At 41.4% G+C, this 22626-nt stretch overlaps 1 protein-coding gene across 1 annotated transcript; it reads left to right on the top strand.

Annotated features, from left to right (window-relative positions):
* Positions 1–1287: 1287 nt before the first annotated feature.
* Positions 1288–11880, top strand: LOC125024278. The gene is made up of 7 exons (XM_047612058.1): positions 1288–1522; positions 3074–8268; positions 8445–8658; positions 9692–9924; positions 10003–10302; positions 10380–10486; positions 11220–11880. The coding sequence occupies exons 1-7, from the start codon at positions 1367–1369 to the stop codon at positions 11459–11461; spliced, it is 6447 nt and encodes a 2148-aa protein (XP_047468014.1). The 5' UTR covers positions 1288–1366; the 3' UTR covers positions 11462–11880.
* Positions 11881–22626: the final 10746 nt, after the last annotated feature.

Genomic DNA, 22626 nt, shown 5'->3' with positions numbered 1-22626 from the left:
AGTGCTGGTGTGATGAAAATAAATGAACATTAAACCTGAACAAAACTAAGTTCATGATATTTGGAAATCGTCAAATTAATCAAGAGGTATGTTTGGATGTGGAAAATTTGGAAATTGAAAGAGTCTACGAAATGAAGTTTCTTGATTTTATAATTGATCAGAAACTCTGCTGGAAACCTCACATTAAATATTTGTGCTCGAAAGTATCCAGAAGTATTGGAATACTGGGTAAAATTAAACATGTCTTAGATCAGAAATCACTTTTAATGTTGTACGATCCTCTTATTAATGCATATCTGTCCTATTCTGTTGAAAATAAGAGTTATAAGGATGGTTCATCATGCTGGGTACCTTGATCATACAAATCCTTTGTTCTTAAAATCTAATATCTTAAAGTTCTGGGTCCTAGTTAAATTTAAAACTGGACTGATTTACTTTAAAGCCTGGAACAAGTTGCTACCCAGCAACATCCAAAAGATGTTCATGGTCAGGGAGGGACCGTACAATTTGAAAGGGATTCATAATTTTAAACACCCTACCATCCATTCAACTCTGTGGAATAAACTAGATGAAAACATAACTCTTGGCCAGTTATAAGAAATCAGACAGCTAAGTAGATATATATTTTTATATATATTTTTTCTTTTCTTGAAAGGATTCTATTTTGTGGTGTTGTTGTCTCATAATGAAAGGGAATGTTTAAAGATTAAAAGGATTTACATTCTCATGGATGTGCAGGTTATATGACAATGTAAGAGGGGGCTGAACTCAGATAAGCTCGTCCTTCAGCCCCTTCTCAAACTTGCACTTAAATACAGTGTCATTGATTTTATTTTTATTTATTTTTTCCTTGTCTCGATTATTCTTTGTTTCGATATTTGTGCTTGTTAGAGACAAATAAAAATCTATCAAAAAACTATATTCAATGTAAAGATGTTTGAGGCTCAAACCATGATGCTAAGGGAGATGATGCAATGTGAATGTGCACATTCTAATGAGGGTGCAAATGGAAATGTTAATATTAATGGAGGTGCTATTATGTTTCATCTCATCAAATCCATCCAGTTTAACTTCATCCTCCACAATCACCACTGTTCTTAACATTATGTACTGTAGATCAGAACCATTACACTGGTGTACCTAATGAAGTGGCCAGGGAGGCTACACCAAGGGATGACTGATGTTAGATTTGAAGGAGAAAAAACTTTATTTATTTTTAACAGGGAGGCTTGAAGAAGAGAGACGAGAGAATGAAAGACGAGAGAGAGAGAGACGAGAGAATGAAAGACGAGAGAGAGAGAGACGAGCTGAGGAGGAGAGGAGGCGTCTCGCCGAGCTGGAGAGAGAGAGGAGGATCCAGGAAGAGATGGAGAGGAACGAAGCTTTGAGGAGGAAACTCCAAACTGCTCACAGCAGGTTTGAAGAAGATCTGAACCTCCAACGAAGAGACTTCAACCAGCAGAGAACTCAGGTTCTCCACCAGGTCCTGGAAGATCCATCAGCTGTGATCGAGAGAGACGAGGTAAACATGTCCTCTGTGTCCTCCATTCTAGGGCTGGAAATATCGATCTAAATATACATAGTATCGATACCAAGGCCAGCATCAGTATCGGATCGATACTTTTGTTACAGTTTCTCGTCTATAGGTCCAGTAAATGACTCGTCACAGAATTCATGCGAGTGCAGCTTCTCTCCAAGTCTGTGCACAACAGGAGTTTCTCCATCTTCACCTGTATTAAAAGGTGGATGTGGACAGAGTTTGACCCTTAAGTCCTAGCATCCAGCAGCATCGCACAGCTGGAAATAATGCCGTTATTGAAATGCATCAATACTTGAAAGAGCAGACAATTACACGGGATGCAGACTCACTCTGTGGTGGAAAATGAATAAGTCAACATTTCCTCTCTGAGCAGTTTTTATATTTATTATTACATTGTTGCTTTTGTTGCTACTACATACACTATATACACACACAACAACAGTGGAAAATAGTCATTACTGCCTTTATTTTCCACTGTTGTTATGTTCTTTACATTGTTTTATTTATATTTTTGTTACATTTTTTCTTTTCCTTATTTTGACCGTTTTTCTAAAGCACTTCTGTCAATTCTGTCAATAACGCAAACCATTGAGTTATGGTAATTCAAAAACTGCATACTTTAACAGATCGCTGAAGAGTTAAAAATGGTTAGAACGTGAATACTCGTAAACTCATATAATTCAGGTAATTCAGGTAATTCAGACACACACAATATAAGCCTGTCCTCTGTTTTGCTTTTCGTGCTGGGCTGCACACACACTTTCTCAACTGACGGCTAAAACAATGTGTAGTAAAAGGGGAATTATTTCAGTTTTATACTGTTAACTAATTACAATTTAATACAATTTAAAAGAACATGGTTTATTTGCCTAAATACTTGTCCTGTATTTTATCTTAATCACAATCAACTAATTAAAGGCCAAATTATGAAGTTATTCAGTGATCATGACATTTCAAGAAAAAAGTATAGTAAAAGTAAAAGTACAGAATCGGTATCGGCAGTACTAACCCATTTACTTGGTTTCGGATCGATACCAAAATTCCCAGTATCGCCCAGCCGTACTGGTAACCAGAGGCTTAGCAGTTCAATCCCCTGAACATGCCACATGCCGAAAGTGTCCTTGAGCAAGACTCTAAACCCCCAGTTGCTCCCCATGCTAAGCATCAATGTGTGAATGATGTGTCATTATAAAAAAAAAATATCTTAGCCAACTTAGAAAGATGAGTTTTAGAGAATTTAGGAGTAAATTAGGGGTTGACCACTTTTTCTAAGACTAGTTTGATAGGAGACATGTTAATGAAGCAAAATAGTAAAAAATCTCAAAATTGATCAGTGGGTGAAAGAACTGTGTTTTTTCCTGGTGTGTCTCACTTTAAACAGTCTGTAAATCAGCAGCAGTGCCACCATGTGGTCAGTAGAATATTGTATCAGCTGCTGTCTCTAATGGACAGCAGAGAAAGGAAGGAGGGAGGAAAGTGTGTTCACACGACCAAAAGACTAATTAACACTGTGCTCGTTGTTCATTTCCACAGCTCGCTGACGTTAATGAGGAGTTTGAAAAACTTTTGAGGACGTACCAGATCAAGGAGAGTGAAGACCTGGAGGGCAGCCTGGAGGACAGGATGAAGACTCTCCAAAATGAGCTGACCTTAATACATTTAGAAGCAAACAACATCCCACTGTGGTCCCACATAGCTCTGGACCAGGTCACAGGATACGTGGACCTGTCTCTGACGGAGAAGCTTCACGTCCTGGAGGCGGTGGTGAAGGTCACTCTGGAGGCTGACCCTGAGTTTGACCAGGTCCTCACAACTGGACAAGACAAGAAGGTTCAATTCATCTTCAGTTTACAAGAACAGCTGCATGTCTCCAACCCAACGTTGGCCAGACAGGTTCTAGTAAATGCTCTGAAAATGACATCACAGCTGTCCCCAGTAAGCAAAGACATCCTCAGTCAAATACTGTTCAACAACATCTGGACCCCAAAGGAAATCAAACTTTTCATTGGACAGGTCTTAAGCGTGGACCAGGGAGTGGTTTCACAGATCCTCCACAAGGTGTGTACCTACAGGCTGAGCTGCATCGATGCTCTGTCTGCGCTGAAGGACAAACATCCTGTCAAGTTCATACAAGGCTGTGCTTCATACGAGATGGACAAAGATGTAGACACTATTCTGAGTGAGATGCAGGACACAAACTGTCCTGGACATCTCCTGTTGCTGCTTGAAGACATACTAAGACACATGGAGGCAGAGCTGCCCAGAAAGACACATGAGGTCTTGAATGCACCGATGATCGATCAAGTTAAAAGATTGACAACTTCCTTAGATTTTTCCAGACCTAACTCTGATGATCTCAAGGAAAACCTGGTTGGACTGTCTATAGCTGTGAAGACATGCACCACGTTCACGTCTCAGAGTGGTGAAGAAGTCAAAGGATACTTCCCAAGACCCACTCAGCTTGCTTCTTTACTTCTACTGCTGCTGGCACAGTCCAAGGACCAAAGAGGTTGTGTCTTGGAAATCGGCACTGGAGAAGGCAAGACTTGTGTTTTAGCCATGTTTGCTACGATCCAGGCCATCAGAGGGACGAAGGTCGACATCGTCACCAGCTCTCCTTTACTCGCAATCCGTGACCAAGAACAGTGGGAACAATTATACTCCATGTTTCGTGTGACATCGTCCATTGTGCCTCCACCAAACATAAATACATGTGGTCCTGACACTCACGACAAACTGATCGAGGAGGCATATAGCAAGCAGATAGTTTATGGCACAGTCAGTACCTTCGCAGCAGATTCACTCCGGGAACAGTTTGAGAGGAAAACCACTCGAGGGCCGAGGGCGTTTGAGTGTGTAGTCGTGGATGAAGTGGACTACATGACGCTGGACAGTGGAGTTCAGGTGACTTTTCTTTCACACCAGGCCAGTGGAATGAGGCACGTGGAGCAAGTCCTGGCTGCCACATGGGCCGTGATGTCTGCCTGTCGGCCAATAGAAGTGTTTGAGACGGGGGAGATCCAGTGGGGAACCAGGATCCAGCAGTTTCACAAGGCTACAGTCCAGGCTGTGATGGGCTCAGAATCAAAAGACTTCTCAGCAGATGACGTACTGCAGCTCGGAGTTGAGCTGGGGTTTTACTCACAGCAGGACATGAAAGAAATAAATGAAGCCGAGTGTCAGGCACAAACAAACAATGACAGCCCTGAGGCTGGAACGTGGAAAGCCACAAAGAAAGTCATGGCCAAAACTGGACCTGAAGTACAGTATAACATCCTGAATAATCTGGAGAGGGTGACGGGTCACAGTGTGGCTGTAGACTGCTACTCACTGGAGGACAACAAAGCCAAACTGTACGGGAAAGAAAGCTCTCATGGAGATCCTGATGTCAGCATGCTTCTACTGGAGAATGGTGGATCCTGTCAACTCATGTCTGAGAAATCACTCATTGAAGGAACTGTTAACAAACTCAAAACTAAAATTAAATATTCTGCAGAATGTTCCCTGGATTCTCTGGAGGATTCTAAAGGATTTATTGTGGTTCCATCGTTCTTGAAAACATATGTTGAGAATCAGTTACCAGTGTTTGCTGAGAACGCTTTAAGAGCCATCCAAATGACACAAGGACGAGAGTACATGATCGATAAAGCACCTGAAGCCGACAGAGGAGGTTTCAGCGAAAGTCATCAGTATGACGCCATTATTCCCGTGGACTTCCAGGCCAGTGGAGTGTTGGAGAAAAACAAGCGATGGGGGGATGGACTGCAACAATTTCTGGAGATGAAGCACCAGCTGGCAATTTCACAATTATCTATTGTAACAAACTACATGTCAAATGTCCACTTCTTTAAAAACTACCTCCGTGGAAAAGGCATTTACGGAGTCTCTGGGACATTAGGTGGTGCAGATGAGAAGACATTCCTAAAACGACATTACAAAACAGAAAGTTACGTCATTCCTTGTCACCGCCATAAAAAAGTGGTTGAGCTGCCGGCGGTCCAGGTGAGCGGTGGCCCTGAGTGGATCAAGGTGATATGTGAGACTACATGGAAAGCAGCAGACCGCGGCCAAGTTGTCTTGATAATCTCAGAGGATGTCAACACTGCAGATGAGTTGAAGACCAAGATAAACAGCCAGCAAAGACCCACACAGGTCACCATGTACACAATCAGTGCAAAGCACAACATTGAGAAGCAGAACTTCAGCAAAGGACACGTCATCATCGCCACAAACCTCGGTGGCCGTGGGACTGACATTCATGTTTGTCCGGAAGTGAACGACTGCGGCGGCCTCTTTGTGCTTCTCACGTACTTTCCTGGAAGTCACCGCGTGGAGAGACAGGTCTTTGGACGCACCTCCCGCAAAGGAAACCCGGGGATGGTGCAGATGATAATCAACACAGACCATCTAGCTCCAGCTTATCAAGGCCAATCGGTGGAAACCATGAGACGCCTTAGAGAGGAGCATGAGCTCAGCCGTTTAGACAGCATGGAGAAACAGGAGCTGCTTGAAATAGAAATGAAGGAAAATCTCTTCTCCAAATTTTGTAAATTTCTTTGTAACTTTGACAAGAATTACTCAGAAGAAGAGAAAAGTGACATCACACAAATGAAGCTGAGGAATGTTCCTGAGTGTTTTAGGATCCATCGCTCAAAGTTTGATTATCAGATTGCACTGAATTCTCTGAAAGAGTCGTGGGCTCTGTGGCTCATCTTCCACGAAGAACATATCAGCAGGCACGATGAAATCAAAACACTGGAAGAAGACCTCAGCAAGCACTTGAAGAACACTGGTGACTGTCTCCTACAGGGGAAAAGCACTAATTCTTATGATTATATCAAACAGGCAAAAAGCAGAACTGACTTGTACTCCGTTGACAAAAAGAAATGTGACTATGGAGCAGTTTGTTATTGGCAGAGTGCTGCAAAGTGTGACCGTTTGTACTGCGCTGTAGCACTCTACAATCAAGCATACTTCACCATCAGCCTGAGAAAGAAAGACTACATATCAGAGGCAAAGGCATTCCTGGAGAAAGCCAAGATCTCAGTGGACGTGTACCTGGCAGAATCAACAAACACAGTGATGTTTTGTAATTTTTCTATCACAAAAGACTTTCCTCCACATCGCAAAAACAGCAACCTCCAGTACCAAATGCAAGCCAGGATGAACATCTTCAAGTCCTGGAAAGGGTACATTGAAAGTGCACTGAAAACTCTTGCACAGCTTGAAAGCAGCAAAAGCGACGGCATAGTTGAGGATTCCAGCGTCTACAACCTCTCTAAAGACAAAGACCCGATAACGACCAACGAGCTGAAGATGCTCTATGAGTTTGGACTTGGCGTCGTGTTTGAGGTTAAAAAGAAACCCAAGTTCTGCTACGATGCCCTGGCATGTTTTTTGCTTGGCGTCATTCAGATAGTAGCAGGTGTTCTGGTCTGTGCCCTGTCATGTGGTGCCGCCAGTCAGTTCGGACAGGGATTGATCAGTGAGGGGGTGTCCGACATGATTCAGGGGCTTAGAGGCATGATTGAAGGTGGCTTTGACTGGGCTCAGTGGGCAATCGCCAAAGCCATCAGCATTGGCGTGTCTCTGGTGTTTGGAGGATTTGCCAAACTGAAGCAAAGAGCTAGTGCAGTCTTTACTGCTGCTGAATCTTCCTCTTTTAAACATGCAACTAAGTATGCTGTTCAGGAACTAGGGAAACAAGGATGTGTCGCAGCTCTGGGTTACGTTGCCGACAAGGGACTCAAGGCTCTTTTTCAGAGGGTTTTGAGGAACAACTTTGAGGAAAAAGTACATTTACTGATCAAAGCCAACAATGACCTGGACAACGCCCTGACAGTTTACATCTGTTCAGGATTACCAGACACCGACCTGGAGGACGACTTCAAAATTAACCGTGCATGTGAACAACAGATGCGTCAGTCAGTGGATGTGATGACAACACAAGTGATTCCTGACCTCATGATTGAATGCACCACGGTCACTAAGGTCCTGGATACCTTGTCTCAGGTCTCTGGTGTTGTAATGCAACACGTTGAGAGTCAGAAAAACTTCAATCGAATGAAGGCGGTGAAGATGTGTGTGGAATCAGCTCAATACATCACACTGTGTGCACAAATACTGAAATCATTTTCTACAGAGACGCTCATCAATGAAACCTTTGTGCCTCAGTTCTTGAAAACCATCAATGAACTAACAAAAGGAACGGACGACCTGAATGATAGACGAAATTTGTCCGAAGTGAAACGCCTCAAACACGAATTCCTCAACATCATCACACAAAGCATTTCTAATGCACTAATTGAAGCTTGTTCCAGGCACATGACCTCGTTCATGACCAAAACGTGCGTGTCTAAAATCAACCAAAAAGCTGGCGAAGCCGTCAGTAATCTACTGGGCCGGACTGACACTCAGAGCTTCTTTGACAACCAGTTGTATAACAACCAAATGAAGAATTGTACCCAACGTCCATGTGAGCCTCTGTCAGAGGACGAATGTGAGGTCCTCAATAGTTACATTGATAACATCTGTGATGCTGACCACCCAGCGACAGCTTTGGACATCCTCGTCCTCACCGAGAGTGACTGTCTCCAAGGAAAAGGCATCAAAGTGGTTATGGTGGACGAAAATGGGAAGAAGCTGACAGTGGAATATTATCCAGGGAAGAACGCCTCAGCCGGAGACATCGTACTGCGACTGACGAAGGAGCCGGAAAATCCCGAACAGTGAGTGGCATCAGATACTTTTTAAATGATGGTAGAAGAAGTTATTCAGAGGACATAATGTTTATGTTGTGTTATTGTATTATGTGTTGTGTGTGTGTCTAACGCTGATTCTCATGGATGCATTGTGTCTTTTCACCATCTTCCTCTTTCACTTTGGAACATTTCTTCTTCTACAGAGCAGGGGTTTTCTCCTGGTTATCCAAACGGATGCGTGGTGAGACAAGCCCACACACTGGACATTTTGAAATCCAGAAACCAGATGGCACCGTTGTCCCAGTAGATTCAGAAAGGAAAAACTGCCTTTATCACGCTGTTGCTCAGGCAATGAACGGAAACACAGGCGATGTGACGGGTGAGGTAACAAGTCTTCGCAATGAAGTCAAAAACTCAGTAAGTCTTTATTTTTAAAAGATAAAACATTAAATGACAACGGCTAACTATAAACAGCTTATGAGACACTAGCTTCATTAATGGAAAAGTATTTAATTTACTTATTTTATTATTTTTTTTAAGTTATTATGCATGGGAGTCAGCCAGCACAGTTGTATATTGTTTGTGTCGCATTGTATTCACACGGATCCAAAACTTCATGGTACATCAGTGTTTTTTTATATTTTGTGGATGTGACACTACTACAGGATAGAGGGCATGTGACGTCACAGCCAGAGTCAAAGAGCAAAGTCTCTGTGGTTCAGCCACTGAGTGGCAGAAATTGATAGTTGAATATGGAGATAGCATTAGCATAGCGGCATTAGTTGGAATCACAATCTCTAAAAGCATCTAAAGTCTAAATTATTATTTTTTTTTTTTAAAAAAGGTAAAGAGCTGTTGTGTGATTGACTGAACCAACAGATTTGAAAAGCAGTCAGAGACATACTTTATATTTTTACAGATATCTGCCAAAGAGAAGAGAAGCAAATGTATCGCTGCATTAGAAGAAACAACTGGAATCCAGGCACAGAAACCTGGTGTTGTGGTTCACATTTAGTGTCAGCTAATATCAATTTATGCTGTATTTATTTATGAAATCAAACCGTAAGTTACTTCTTAAGTTCCATTCTGGAGGGCTGTCAGATAAGTTTGAGGAGGTTGTCGTAGTTACGGCCGACAGGAACTATTTCAGTTCCAACAATAAATAACAATTAAACAAACTAAATATTTGTGATCACTCCTCGTCATCCTTTTAATGTTATAGTATTGTATAGCATCATTTATGCTAAAGCTAGGGGTTGTGACGTGAATGCAAATCTTCTATACTCAAAAATTATGGGAATATTTCAAAGTATTAGTTTTACATATTTATAATGATTTATTTGATATTTTATCATTTCTTGTTTTCAAAGCCCAAACGTATATCGTCCAACTACGTGGACATGTTTTACAATTGATCTAGAAAAACTGATTATTTATCATCTCCACTCAGCTTCAACAAAACCTCCACAGATACGCCCCTGTTCTGAAGTTGCAGAAAGGATATGAAAACACTTACAAAACCGCTAGAAAATATATGTTGTGTGGAGGAGGCAAGAAGACACAACACCAGACCAGAGAAATGTATAAGGACTACTTGAACAAGATGAGCACAGGTGGTCTGACTGAGGACGACATCAAGATCATTAATACTTACAAGCTTGGTCTGGTTGGAAATATGCCTGAGTAAGTAATAATACAGCTGCTCAATGACATGACTTCCTACACATTCTAGTTTAAATGAGACGTGTTTCTTCCCAAAAGTGTAAAAGGAGTCCGGAACAAAGATAAGCCCAACAACAACAACAACAACAACAATGTGAAGAAGAACAACTCCCCTGTGAACGCCGACCACATCCCGCCCATAAAGTCCTTCAAGATGGCTAACGAGATGCTGCAGAAAGAGGAGAACAGACACCTGAAACAGAGTCTGTCCGAGGAGCGCCCAGAACTTCTGAAGCTGATGAATGAAAAAGGAAACCGAGGGCTCACCAGAGAGGTCCTCACAGATCACCACAGACTGGCTCTGACCACCGGTCACACCATAGAGGGCCATAGAATCAGGTGAGGGTGAATCCTTTGTGTCTGGCCTGAGCTGGAGACACATGTTAAACTCCTTCTGTTCTCTCTTGTTCTTACAGTGAAATGCTGGCTAAGGCTGCTGTCAGCGGAAATGTGGAGAAACTGATCAAGTGGTCGCTGATCACGGCCAATCCAGAGATGTCAGAGAGGCTTAGGAAGGATGCAGGTACATCTGTCTGTCTATCTAACAATGATTAAAAACATCAGCAGATATTTATGTCCTGTTCAGAAGTGTTTCCATCAGTGTGATGAAACTCAGGTCCTGGTTCAGTTTCTATGAATCAGGAATTTGTCTCATGTTTGTGTTGAAGTGTGTGATGACAACAGATCAAAGGAGCTTTGTGAGGAGCTCAGAAAAAGAGTTGTTGTTGCTCATCAGGCTGGAAAAGGTTCCACAACCATCTCTAAAGAGTTTGGAACGATGAACCAGATGAATGTTTAGGAACAAGTCAAAGTCCTGAACTTCATCCAGTAGAAATGTTGTAGCATCAGTTGATGAGAGGAAACCACCAACATCTCACAACTCAGCTGGTTCTGATCTGAATGGGATCAGATTAGACTCTGATCAGCTGTTACCAGGAACATTTAGTCTGAAGGACTCACAGACTCACACACTGGACACAAGGACTCACTCAGATGTGGAAGAGTGGCTCATTTTAACGATTTAACTAACACATATGTACAATATTTCAGGTTCATGTGTTTGATGGGGTTCTCCACAGAGCATGGAGACTGGAGCTCCCAGCTCAGTGTAGAAACGATTCAGATCAGAGAAGGAAGATGCAGGGATTGAGTTGTTCCGCTATTGTTTGATCATTTCCAGATAGTTTGAGCAGATTTTTACCAGGTCAGACCAGTTTAAAGTAAAACTTTCTGTTCTTTACCCGTGTGTCTTCCAGGAATATCAGAACGCGGTACAAAACCTGATACTTTGTCCAAAGAAGGAGTCCGGTGGTACCACAACGTTGGAGACACACTGATGGTGGACCGATACCAAGAGCTGGGCATCCTGAGGGAGGAGGAGCATCAACGTGTTATGAAGTGGCTGGAAAATAGGATGGTCTACTCCTCAGAGACCAAGGAGTATAAAGAAATCCTGAAAGTCCTGAACAATAGAAACAACAACAATAGGAAAAGATAATCTTATTATTAGTGCACTTAAAGAAATTAACTCATGACCTGCCACTAGTTCTGTTATTATCACTAATTAAAGAACAAGCGAATACTTTAGGCAAAGGCAAAGACAAGGAACGTTTGAGGTCATTTTGTAACTCAGTGTGAAGGGAGGCAGACATTTATAAATTTGGAGGATGTTGAAAAGGAATGAATGGCATTAAAAGAGAATATGGGCATCCGGTTTTATATGACGGGCAAACAGCAGCAGTAAGAGATGAAGAGATGTTAGCAAAAACCTTTGAAGGTCACAGTTCTGACAATACTGAAGGGAAAATGAAGTTAGTAGAACTAAATGACATGTTCACCATATCAGCCCCCTGTATGGGGGGGCTTTGTATATTAGGTATGGTTGGTGTATAGTAAGAGGGTGGCACAGTGGCTCGGTGGTTAGCGCTGACGCCTCCCAGCTCGGGCGTTTGCCCGTGTGTGTCTCAGTGTTAGTCCTGCGATAGGCTGGCGACCTGTCCAGGGTTCATCCCGCCTCTCGCCCGATGCCAGCTGGGACAGACTCCAGCACGAGCCTGTTCAGGGATAAATTTGAAATACAAAATGGAAGAAGCATATACTGTTGATCTGTTTTCCATAATGATAAGTATTTATGGGGGTAGAGGATGAGATGGAGGGAATCACTTTTTGCAGATGGTGGAACATTTTGGAAGAGGGGAAAATCTGAAATACATTGTACAGAAACTTCAAGGTGCTGTCAGGAAAATAGAGGAGAAGTCGTATAAATGGGGTTTTAAATTTTCAGTTGAAAAAACAAAAGATAGTGTTTTTTACATGGAAGAGAACTGATGTGGGATTACAATTTAAAATACATATTCAAGACTTAGAGAGGCTGAAACATTTTAAGTTCTTGGGGATATGGTTTGATGAAAGACTGGGGCTGTACATTTTACTGGATAAGTGTAAGAAAGTATTAAACGTGATGCCATGTCTAGTTGGAAGAGAATAGGGAGCAGATAGAACTGCTTTACATTCAATATACAGTGGATTGATTAGATCTAGGTTAGATTATGGCAGTGAGGTGTATGGTTCAGCAGCTAGTTTATTACTTAAGAAATTAGACAATATTCAGCATCCGGCTTTAGGATGATATTCAGGTGCATTTAAAACAACTCCAGAAGCAGTTTTGTAGGTTGAGATGGGAAAATACCACTTAACATAAAGAAGACTACAGATCTTAATGAATTACTAGATGAATTTACCGGGTCACAGTCAAGATCATCCTGCACGAGAAACACTGAAACCATGTTGGGAAAAGGAAAAGAAAGAAACAGAACAGGCAGAATAATTGCAAATGATGAACATAGAAGTTAGTTCAATAGTCCCACTGTCAACAATTCCTCATTGGGTACTTCCTGATGCTACAGTAGATTTCTCATTATTGGAGAAGAGGGCTCCTCTCCTTCCTCATGTCCTCCATCATCTCCAGTAGACACTATGGGGGCATCACTTCATCTGCCTCTCTTCATCACTCTGGACCAGGGTCAATCTTAGTGATGCTCCCGAGCAGATTGGAGCCTTTTTTCCCAGTTGTCCTCCCCTTTTAGTGGTTTTCTGTTCAGTCCCAGGATTTATTTCTTCCTGGTAGACCATGGTTCTCCACCATCCTTCCAGTCTTTAATAAAGTTCTTAAGCCAGTTTTAGTCGTATCTAGATGTTTCCTCTGCTTGATGCAGCCAATGATTTGACCCTTCTCCACCAGACTAACATCTCCTCCATCAGACTAACATCATCTCCTCCACCAGACTAACATCTTCTCCACCAGACTAACATCTCCTCCACCAGACTAACATCTCCTCCATCAGACTAACATCTCCTCCTCCAGACTAACATCTCCTCCTCCAGACTAACATCTCCTCCAGACTAACATCTCCTCCACCAGACTAACATCTCCTCCACCACCAGACTAACATCTCCTCCACCAGACTAACATCTCCTCCTCCACCAGACTAACATCTCCTCCTCCAGACTAACATCTCCTCCAGACTAACATCTCCTCCTCCACCAGACTAACATCTCCTCCACCAGACTAACATCTCCTCCATCAGACTAACATCATCTCCTCCACCAGACTAACATCTCCTCCAGACTAACATCTCCTCCTCCACCAGACTAACATCTCCTCCAGACTAACATCTCCTCCTCCTCCAGACTAACATCTCCTCCAGACTAACATCTCCTCCTCCACCAGACTAACATCTCCTCCACCAGACTAACATCTCCTCCACCAGACTAACATCTTCTCCACCAGACTAACATCTCCTCCTCCACCAGACTAACATCTCCTCCTCCACCAGACTAACATCTCCTCCACCAGACTAACATCTCCTCCAGACTAACATCTCCTCCTCCACCAGACTAACATCTCCTCCATCAGACTAACATCTCCTCCACCAGACTAACATCTCCTCCACCAGACTAACATCTCCTCCAGACTAACATCTCCTCCACCAGACTAACATCTTCTCCTCCAGACTAACATCTCCACCAGACTAACATCTCCTCCATCAGACTAACATCTCCTCCTCCATCAGACTAACATCTCCTCCACCAGACTAACATCTCCACCACCACCAGACTAACATCTTCTCCACCAGACTAGCATCTCCTCCTCCACCAGACTAACATCATCTCCTCCACCAGACTAACATCTCCACCAGACTAACATCTCCTCCTCCACCAGACTAACATCTCCTCCATCAGACTAACATCTCCTCCTCCTCCAGACTAACATCTCCTCCTCCTCCACCAGACTAACATCTCCTCCACCAGACTAACATCTCCTCCACCAGACTAACATCTCCTCCTCCAGACTAACTTCTTCTCCACCACCACAGGATGTGGAGGAAATGAGAAGCTCGTCATTGCATCAGTTGGTCTTAAATAAATTGTTAAACTAATGATTCACCAGGAGGCTCTGGACTATTTGCATTTTTTTGTCTGAGTATAATCTCACATTGAATCCACGGTGGAGACTCTTCCCAACGTATTTACGTATTTCCTCGTTTAGTTGGTTGAGGTGAACCTGGATCATGAACCTTTCCTCTTCCCATTCTCCAGCGTCCATAGATACAAACTTTTTGTGTGTTTGCGTCTCCATTTCCTGCCCATCAGCCAATCGCTGGGCTCGGATCAGCATGAGAGAGACGAGGGAGGAGGCGGCGGTGGAGAGAGAGAGAGAAACAAAGGTCCAGCTGTGAGATGAACGTGGGATGAACGGAGGAAGAATGGAACGGATCTGATCGTCGGTGGAGAGAAACTTCCAGAGTTATTAGCATGTAAATCACACGCTCACACACATTCAGCAGGATGTTGCACAAACACAAACCACAGCAACACACACTCCTTTCACTGCGCCTGATTGGACGCTTTTCAATGAAGTTGGCTCCCGCCTGGTATTTTGATGAAGTTGGTTATTTATTGGGTGATGAAATTAAGTTAATTGCTTATTGGTATTTTAATTAAGTTCCTTTCTCTGCCGGTGTTTGAGTGATTTCTGGAGTATTTATTGGTATTTTAATGAAGTATTATTTGGCTGCAGACTCAGTGGGAGAGCAGCTGAACAGGCATACACACAGCAGGTGGCCCGAACACACAAACGCACACATAGATACAGAAAGCATGGCAGCGCACACATGTGTCAATGATCAATTTAACACACAAGCTTCAGTCTGAGCATCAATCTGGCTCCATGTTTTTATTAATATGACCTCCCTGCAACAAAAGGTCGGCACTTGGAGACATTATAATTATGATTACGTATGGAGGCTCATTTGTGACGAGAAAAATATGATAAATTGAAGTGAAAAAGTCTTCACTGTGAGTCAAAACGTCAGAATCTGGAGATTTAAGTCAAAATCAGATGAAATGTTCAGTTAGATGTTATTCTAATGTGATTTTGATTAAGCTTGAAATTTAATTAATTGAACGTTTACGTAAAAGTTATTCTAATTTAATGTCATGTACGGAAGTCTATTTCCGACAGTAAAATAAAAAAAAGAAGAAGAAATAAATTAATAAAAATTAAATCAAACTGTCAGGATGTTGAGACAAAAGTCAAAATTACGTGAAATGTCCTGTATGGAGCCCCTTTTCTGACAAAAAAATATAACAAATATAATAAATTAGAGTCAAAACGTCAGATTCTGGAGATGTAGTTCAAAATTAGATTAAACGTTCATGTAGAAGTTATTTGAATGTAATGACATTTACGTATGGAAGCCCATTTTTTGACATTAAAAGAAAGGAAAATAATCGAGATCAATAAATAAAAAGGAAAATGAATAAAAAATAAATCAAACTGTCAGGATTTTGAGATAAAAGACAAAATGAGATAATCCAGATTAAGTTTTAATCATAAAATATGAGAAGAAATTTAAATTATTGGGGATAAAAACATAATATTTTGTCTATTTTTATGTATTTTTGTTCTTTTAACTTATCTTTATTTTATTTTATTTTTTTACAACATCAACATTTTGACTGACTGTGATTCTTCATATTTTCTTTTGCTGTCAGCAGTGGTTTCCCATCCCTAAAATAAACAGCTTAAATTCCCTTCCTTCCTTCCACCATGTCTCACCTGACGTCTTTTTGTTTTATATTTAATGAAATAAACTCTTATTTTTTGTGCGTCTACTTCATGTTGTGTCTTTCTAGTCAGAGAGTAACAGCTTCCACCTCATAAACCAGACAATAAAAGACTTTTGGTTCAGATTTGTTTCCTCTGTGTTTTCAGCACATCCTCCTCCTCTACCACCTCCTCCTCCTCCTCCTTCTCCTCCTCTCACTTCTCCTCCTCCTCCTCTTCCTCCTCCTCCTCGTGCTGCTGCTGCTTTCTCCTCCTGCTGCTTTCTCCTCCTCTTCTTCCTCCTCCTCTACCACCTCCTCCTCCTGCTTCCTCCTCCTCCTCCTCCTCCTCCTCCTCCTCCTCCTCTCACTTCTCCTCCTCCTCTCACTTCTCCTCCTGCTTCCTCCTCCTCCTCCTCCTCTCACTTCTCCTCCTCCTCCTCCTCCTCCTCCTCCTCCTCTCCTCTCTCCTCCTCCTCCTCCTCCTCCTCCTCCTCCTCCTCTCACTCCTCCTCCTCCTCCTCTGACCAGATGCTGTCTGACAGTCTGTGAGGAAACACGTGTCACATGTTGTTCCAGCTGCTGCCACAATCTGATTTAAGGCGACATGTTTAGCCTCAACAAGCTAAGCGTCGCTCACGGCTTCAGCAGGAGGAGGAAGAGGAGGAGGAGGAGGAGGAGGAGGAAGAGGCGTAAGAGGAGGAGGAGAAAGGAGGACTTCATCTGGTCTGGATGTGACTGTAGACATCCACTGCTTCATTAAAGCTCTAATCTGAGCTTTGTCTTTAAAATAAAACACTTAACTTCCTTTTTTCTCCTTCCTTTCTTTCTTGTTTCTTTCTCTCCGTCTTTCCTTTCTTCTTTCACTTCTTTTCCCTCCTTCCCTCGCGTTAGGATGGCTGACTGGTCTAAAGCGCTGTGTTCAGGTCTCAGTCTCTCCGTGGGTTCAAATCCTACTTCTGACACAGGTTCTAGGTTCAGACTTAATGTAAAATAACTCGTGTTAATAAGAATAAAGATCTTAATGTGTCAGAGTCTTTCCATCTGGTTATAAGTCATGATCATGTGTTCCTGGTTCTGGTCCAGTGGTAGGTAGAGATCCATCAGAGACAGCAGCTGATACATTATTCTACTGACCACATGGTGGCGCTGTTGGCTGGGGACGAATTAATGGAGACACATTTTAGTTAAAGTGACTGAAGTTGTCCCCGGGCCCCAAGCCACCATTTTACTTTGTGCTTCCTCGAGGCCAGAGGAGGATTCTGGGTAGTGAGACGGGACAGGTCAGAGTATCACACACACACACACACACACACACACACACACACACACACACACACACACACACACACACTTAAGGCTGAGAGCTGTGAGAACATTTTGTCGTGGCCTCGAGGTGTCAGGAGATCCATCAAACCACCAACAACTAATTATTACCTTCGTTTCCTTTCTCACCCTGTGTGTGTGTGTGTGTGTGTGTGTGTGTCGGGGCCCCGGGGCCCGTTGGTGTACATAATGGCTTTTTGAAGAGATTGTCGGTTTGTAAAGACGTTTGATTGACACCTCCTGATGTCCCAATCCAATTAAAGAGAGAGAGAGAGACTGTGTGTGTGTTAGAGTGTGTGTTAGTGTGTGTGTGTTAGTGTGTGTGTTAGTGTGTGTGTTAGTGTGTGTGTGTTAGTGTGTGTGTGTGTGTGTGTGTGTGTGTTAGCGTGTGTGTGTGTTAGTGTGTGTGTTAGTGTGTGTGTTAGTGTGTGTGTTAGTGTGTGTGTTAGTGTGTTTAGAGTGTGTGTGTTAGTGTGTGTGTGTTAGTGTGTGTGTGTGTGTGTGTGTGTTAGCGTGTGTGTGTGTTAGTGTGTGTGTTAGTGTGTGTGTTAGTGTGTGTGTTAAGTCGATTCATTCATTAAATCATTTGCAGAAAACACCAAAAGTTTTTTAGCTTCATGTTTAAATTGAACCGATTTAATTTAAACATTGTTTGATGGAACCAACAGTTTCCTCTTAATTTCTGCTTATTCTTTACTTTTCGAAAAAATAATAATAATAAAAAATGTAGAACTGCTCCAGCTTCTTTATTGTGAATAAACTCCAGTTTTGTCTCAGGAGTTTCGGATGATGACAGAGGTTATGATCTGATTATTAATGATTAGAAAAGATAAAATTATAAGATTCATTTTATCTCTAATTGCAAAATAAAAATAAGATGCCACAGACTTAAATAAAATTATTCGTTGTCTTCTTGATGTTTTAATCACATTTAGTTAGAATCAGTCAAACTGCAGAAGGTTCTGATGGTCTCCTTAAATAATAAATGTGTTAATATGAATAAATCAATAATCATATGATTTCAACATCAACACAAATAAAGTATAATATAAATTAAAAATGCACCAAGAGAAATAAATCAAATGAATAAATATATCACAGAATAGAAGTTTCATTTCAAAACAGTCCAAATAATTTGTCTTAATAAAAGCAATAAATATATCACATATAAATAAAGATGAAATAAAACTTTTTTTAATCTCTGAGGGGACATTTAATTGTTACAGCATCAGTATTTAATAAAACTATAAAAGCACAAAATGAAGGATGTAAAATATGTTTAGAGTTGCAAAATATATTGATATATATTTATTTATCAATGTATTTTTATTTTATTTATGTTGTAAAATTCACTTCATGTTGAAATTAAATTACATTTAATTCTTTTTATTTATATTAATTCTATTTAACTCTGTGGATTAAATTAAAATGAGGTGATGATGTTTATATCTGAAATTATAGATAAGGATGAGAATATTAAATTTAGGTTTATTTCTTGTTTTCAATTTATTTAAAATAAAAATTCACTTCAATTCTGAACCTGATATAACTACACACACACACACACACACACACACACACACACACACACACACACACACACACACACACACACACACACACACACACACACACACACACACACACACACACACACACTCCCAGAATGAGGCAGCAGCCATTGAAACCTTGACATTGTGGCGCCAAAAGAGACTAAATGTTTTTTCTGTCCTGCTGAGACATTATTCCATTTATACCGCTGTCACACTCACACACACAGAGACACACACCCACACACTGACACACACACACACACACACACACACACACTCACACACACAGACACACACACAGAGTCATTAATGACACAGAGGTCTGAGCTGAGAGCTGAAGAGTGACAGACAGCTCGTTAAGATCGTCATCACGCTGAGGCCTGGACCTTGTTAGTGCACAAATACACACAAACACAAAACACACACACACACATTCAAACAAAACACACACACACTTACAAAACAGTGTGAGTGTTTTTTCAGACATGCTGGGCTGAGGTCCTGGGCTTTGTTACTGGGACTGAAAAGAACCTGAGAGCTACGAGTGTGTGTGTGAGTGTGTGTGTGTGTGTGTGTGTGTTACTGTATAAGTGTGTGTGCGTTTTAGTGTGTGTGTGTGTGTGTGTGTGTGTGTGTGTGTGTGTGTGTGTGTGTGTTACTGTATAAGTGTGTGTGTGTGTGTTTGTGAGCAGCTGCCATGTCCCAAATTGTCCGTCCTTCTTGGAGCTCGTGTTCAGATGAACTCCTGAGCCCATTTCAAGTAGATTGTAAAGCATTTTTCAAAATCAGTGACATCACAGAATCTCTTCCCATGATGCATTGCACGCGTTTCCAAATGCTAACGTCAACGGTGCAGCTAGCGGTGCAGAGAGTGTGTGGTGATGGAAAGGTGCAGGTTTCAGGACACTGGGGTATTTCTATTTATTTTTTATTTTTACTGTCAAACTGTAGATTAGATTTTCTTCAGATTAGATTTGGTTACAGTTCAGGTGGAGACACAAACTAAAAGCAGTTTCAAACCAGAAGTACAAACAGCAAAAAAGTGCAAAATTAACTCAATAACAGGGACGTGCAATGACTGTTGTATTAACGAAGTAAACGAAGGCTTAGAAATAAATTTAGAATATCCCAAAACATCAGCTCAACGTTTTTTTCCCCATCTACTAATATATTTGTTAATGAATTAAAGGTTTAAAATGTTTATGGGGAAAAATAAATAAAGCAGCAGTTCAGACCTTATAATAAATATAATTTACTCAATAAAGTCAATAAAATAAATAAAAAAAATCATAAAATGAATAAAACATAAAAAAACAAGGTGCAGAAGAAGAGTGGAAATGTCTTTATCTGTTAATCTTACTATTACTATTATTATTATTATTATTATTATTATTATTATAGGAAAAGCGGAAAAATATGAGGACTTGTTAATGTTGACTTTAAAAAGGCACAAAGAACAGAGTCAAGTTTCGGTTCTTAAAGCAAGTTGTTGAGTAAATCTCACATTCAGAGCGTCCAGACTCAGACGACTGCTCTTCCTCTTCTACATTTATATTTAAAGAGCTTCTGCAGAAAAATGACTCAAAACATCAACGGATCTTCACACAAATCCTGAGAGTAGACAAACAGTACCCGGATGTGGTAACAGCTGATCAGTTGGAGTTTGATCCCATTAATCAGATCAGAACCAGCTGAGTTGTGAGATGTTGGTGGTTTCCTCTCATCAGCTGATGCTCCAACATTTCTACTGGATGAAGGTCAGGACTTTGACTTGTTCCTAAACATTCATCTGGTTCTTCTGGAGAACCACTGGTGTTCTTGTCTTCCTCCATGACCCAGTTTCCTTCCTTCTCTTTCCCTTTTCCCTTCCTTGGCTCCTTGGATCCTTCATTCTTCCATTCTTTCCTTCCTTCACTTCCTTTTGTTCCTTCTTCACTTCCTTCTCTTTCCTTTCCTTCCTTCACTGGTAGAATTCATAGTTCATTGGTGCATCAATACACATACACACACCTTAGCACCTTTTCTATGTTTGGTACTTTAATATTTCTCTTCTTTTGTGTTTCATGGAGGGATGAGGTTCTGATGCTGGAATGCAGTGTTGGTTCATCTCCAAACATGACGATGCCCAAACATTTAAACCAAACTATTCTACTAAACAACCGCTTTATTATTATTATTATATGATTATTCTCAATAAACTCGCTGACTCTCTGGTCTGGAGCCACGAGGAGAATCGGTTCCCTGGACCTTCACTCAGTGGACGTCAGAGATAATGATATCCTTGGTGAGTGTAAGTCACACTGAGTCTAAAAATATGTGTTCAGCACTGACCGAGTCACGACTCACGTCTTTGACACAAATTGCAGCACTAAACATGTTTGGAGTAGCTTCACGAGCCGTGTTTGTTCCCAACGCTGCTGCTGAAGCTGTCGCACAAGTTTCCGAGTAAGACAAAGAGCAGAACACAGTCACTTCCTCTGGTTTCATGCTCTCACTTCCTTCTCACCTGGTCTGAGCAGAGGCCTGGGAGCTCAGGGTGGATGGAGGCTCAACCAAACATCATGTTTTCTAGGCATTTTTACACTTTTCTTTTGTCATCCTAAAATACTCCCAATAAACATATAGCACATTAAAATGTAAAAGAAATTCACCAAGTGTTGAAACTCAACAATACTCATCAACTCATCAAATGCTACATGCTATATGTCGTTGGAAAGCTAATTTTCTTCTGGTTTCATTGATAGAAACCATTATATAATTCAACCAACACAGCCAACACATTCTGTTCAAAACAATAAAAACGAGAAATGAATATAAACTCACCAGAAAAGCCTCATATCGATCCAACAATCAATATTATCCAGGTCAGGTTTGTATCAATAAGGATCCAAACTGTTCGTTTCAGTCGTATTTTCAGTCCAAATATTACATTTAGTTCCATAAAAATCCACCAAGAGCTGTTTGTCTTGAACGAAGAAGGAGACACGTCGCAATATTTGTAATTTATCAAGAGATGCGCTTTTTTTAACCGTTGTTAAACTTTAAATCACCGCTGAACTCTGACCTTTTGATTGACACCTCAGTGAACCAATCGCGAGCGACTCTGTCCCGTGAGGAGCCTTCAGAAGCCAATGAGATTCAGCGCTGGAAGGAAGCTCCGCCCTCCTTCTTTCATCCACAGGCTGAGCCAATTGCAGCCAAGTCAGTGGATGATTGGCGTTTCTTGTAGCCAATGAGCTGCTCTAAACAATAATCTGGGACATGCCCAGTGTAGTGTGTAGTTCACTGACACTCCGACTTCTCCCAATTGGAGCTGGACGTCGTAATTTCAAATGAGAAGCAATGCAAGAACTGTGATTTTACTTCACTCACTCTGTATCAGTTACTCTGATAATTATAAAATCTAATTCCTCTGAGTGTCACCTTTCAATGGAGCCCAAGATCATGACTGTACGTTGAAGCATTCAAACCTTATGGCCTTTTTATTCAAAATGTGTCCAAATGGCAGAGTTTTGAAAAGCCTGGTTATACACTTAGAAAAAACAGTACAATAAATTAAGTCATTTTTATAGTCTTGTCAAAAGAGACCGAGACCATGTACGAGCTCCAACATGTTCATGAACAGCTTTCAGTTTACTAAAAGCCGGAATGCTAATGCTAGCTGGTCAGGGAGGTC

This window comes from Mugil cephalus, chromosome 17, assembly GCF_022458985.1.
Source record: "Mugil cephalus isolate CIBA_MC_2020 chromosome 17, CIBA_Mcephalus_1.1, whole genome shotgun sequence".
Classification (NCBI taxonomy): Eukaryota; Metazoa; Chordata; class Actinopteri; order Mugiliformes; family Mugilidae; genus Mugil; species Mugil cephalus.
This window is presented reverse-complemented; position numbering and strand designations above follow the sequence as displayed.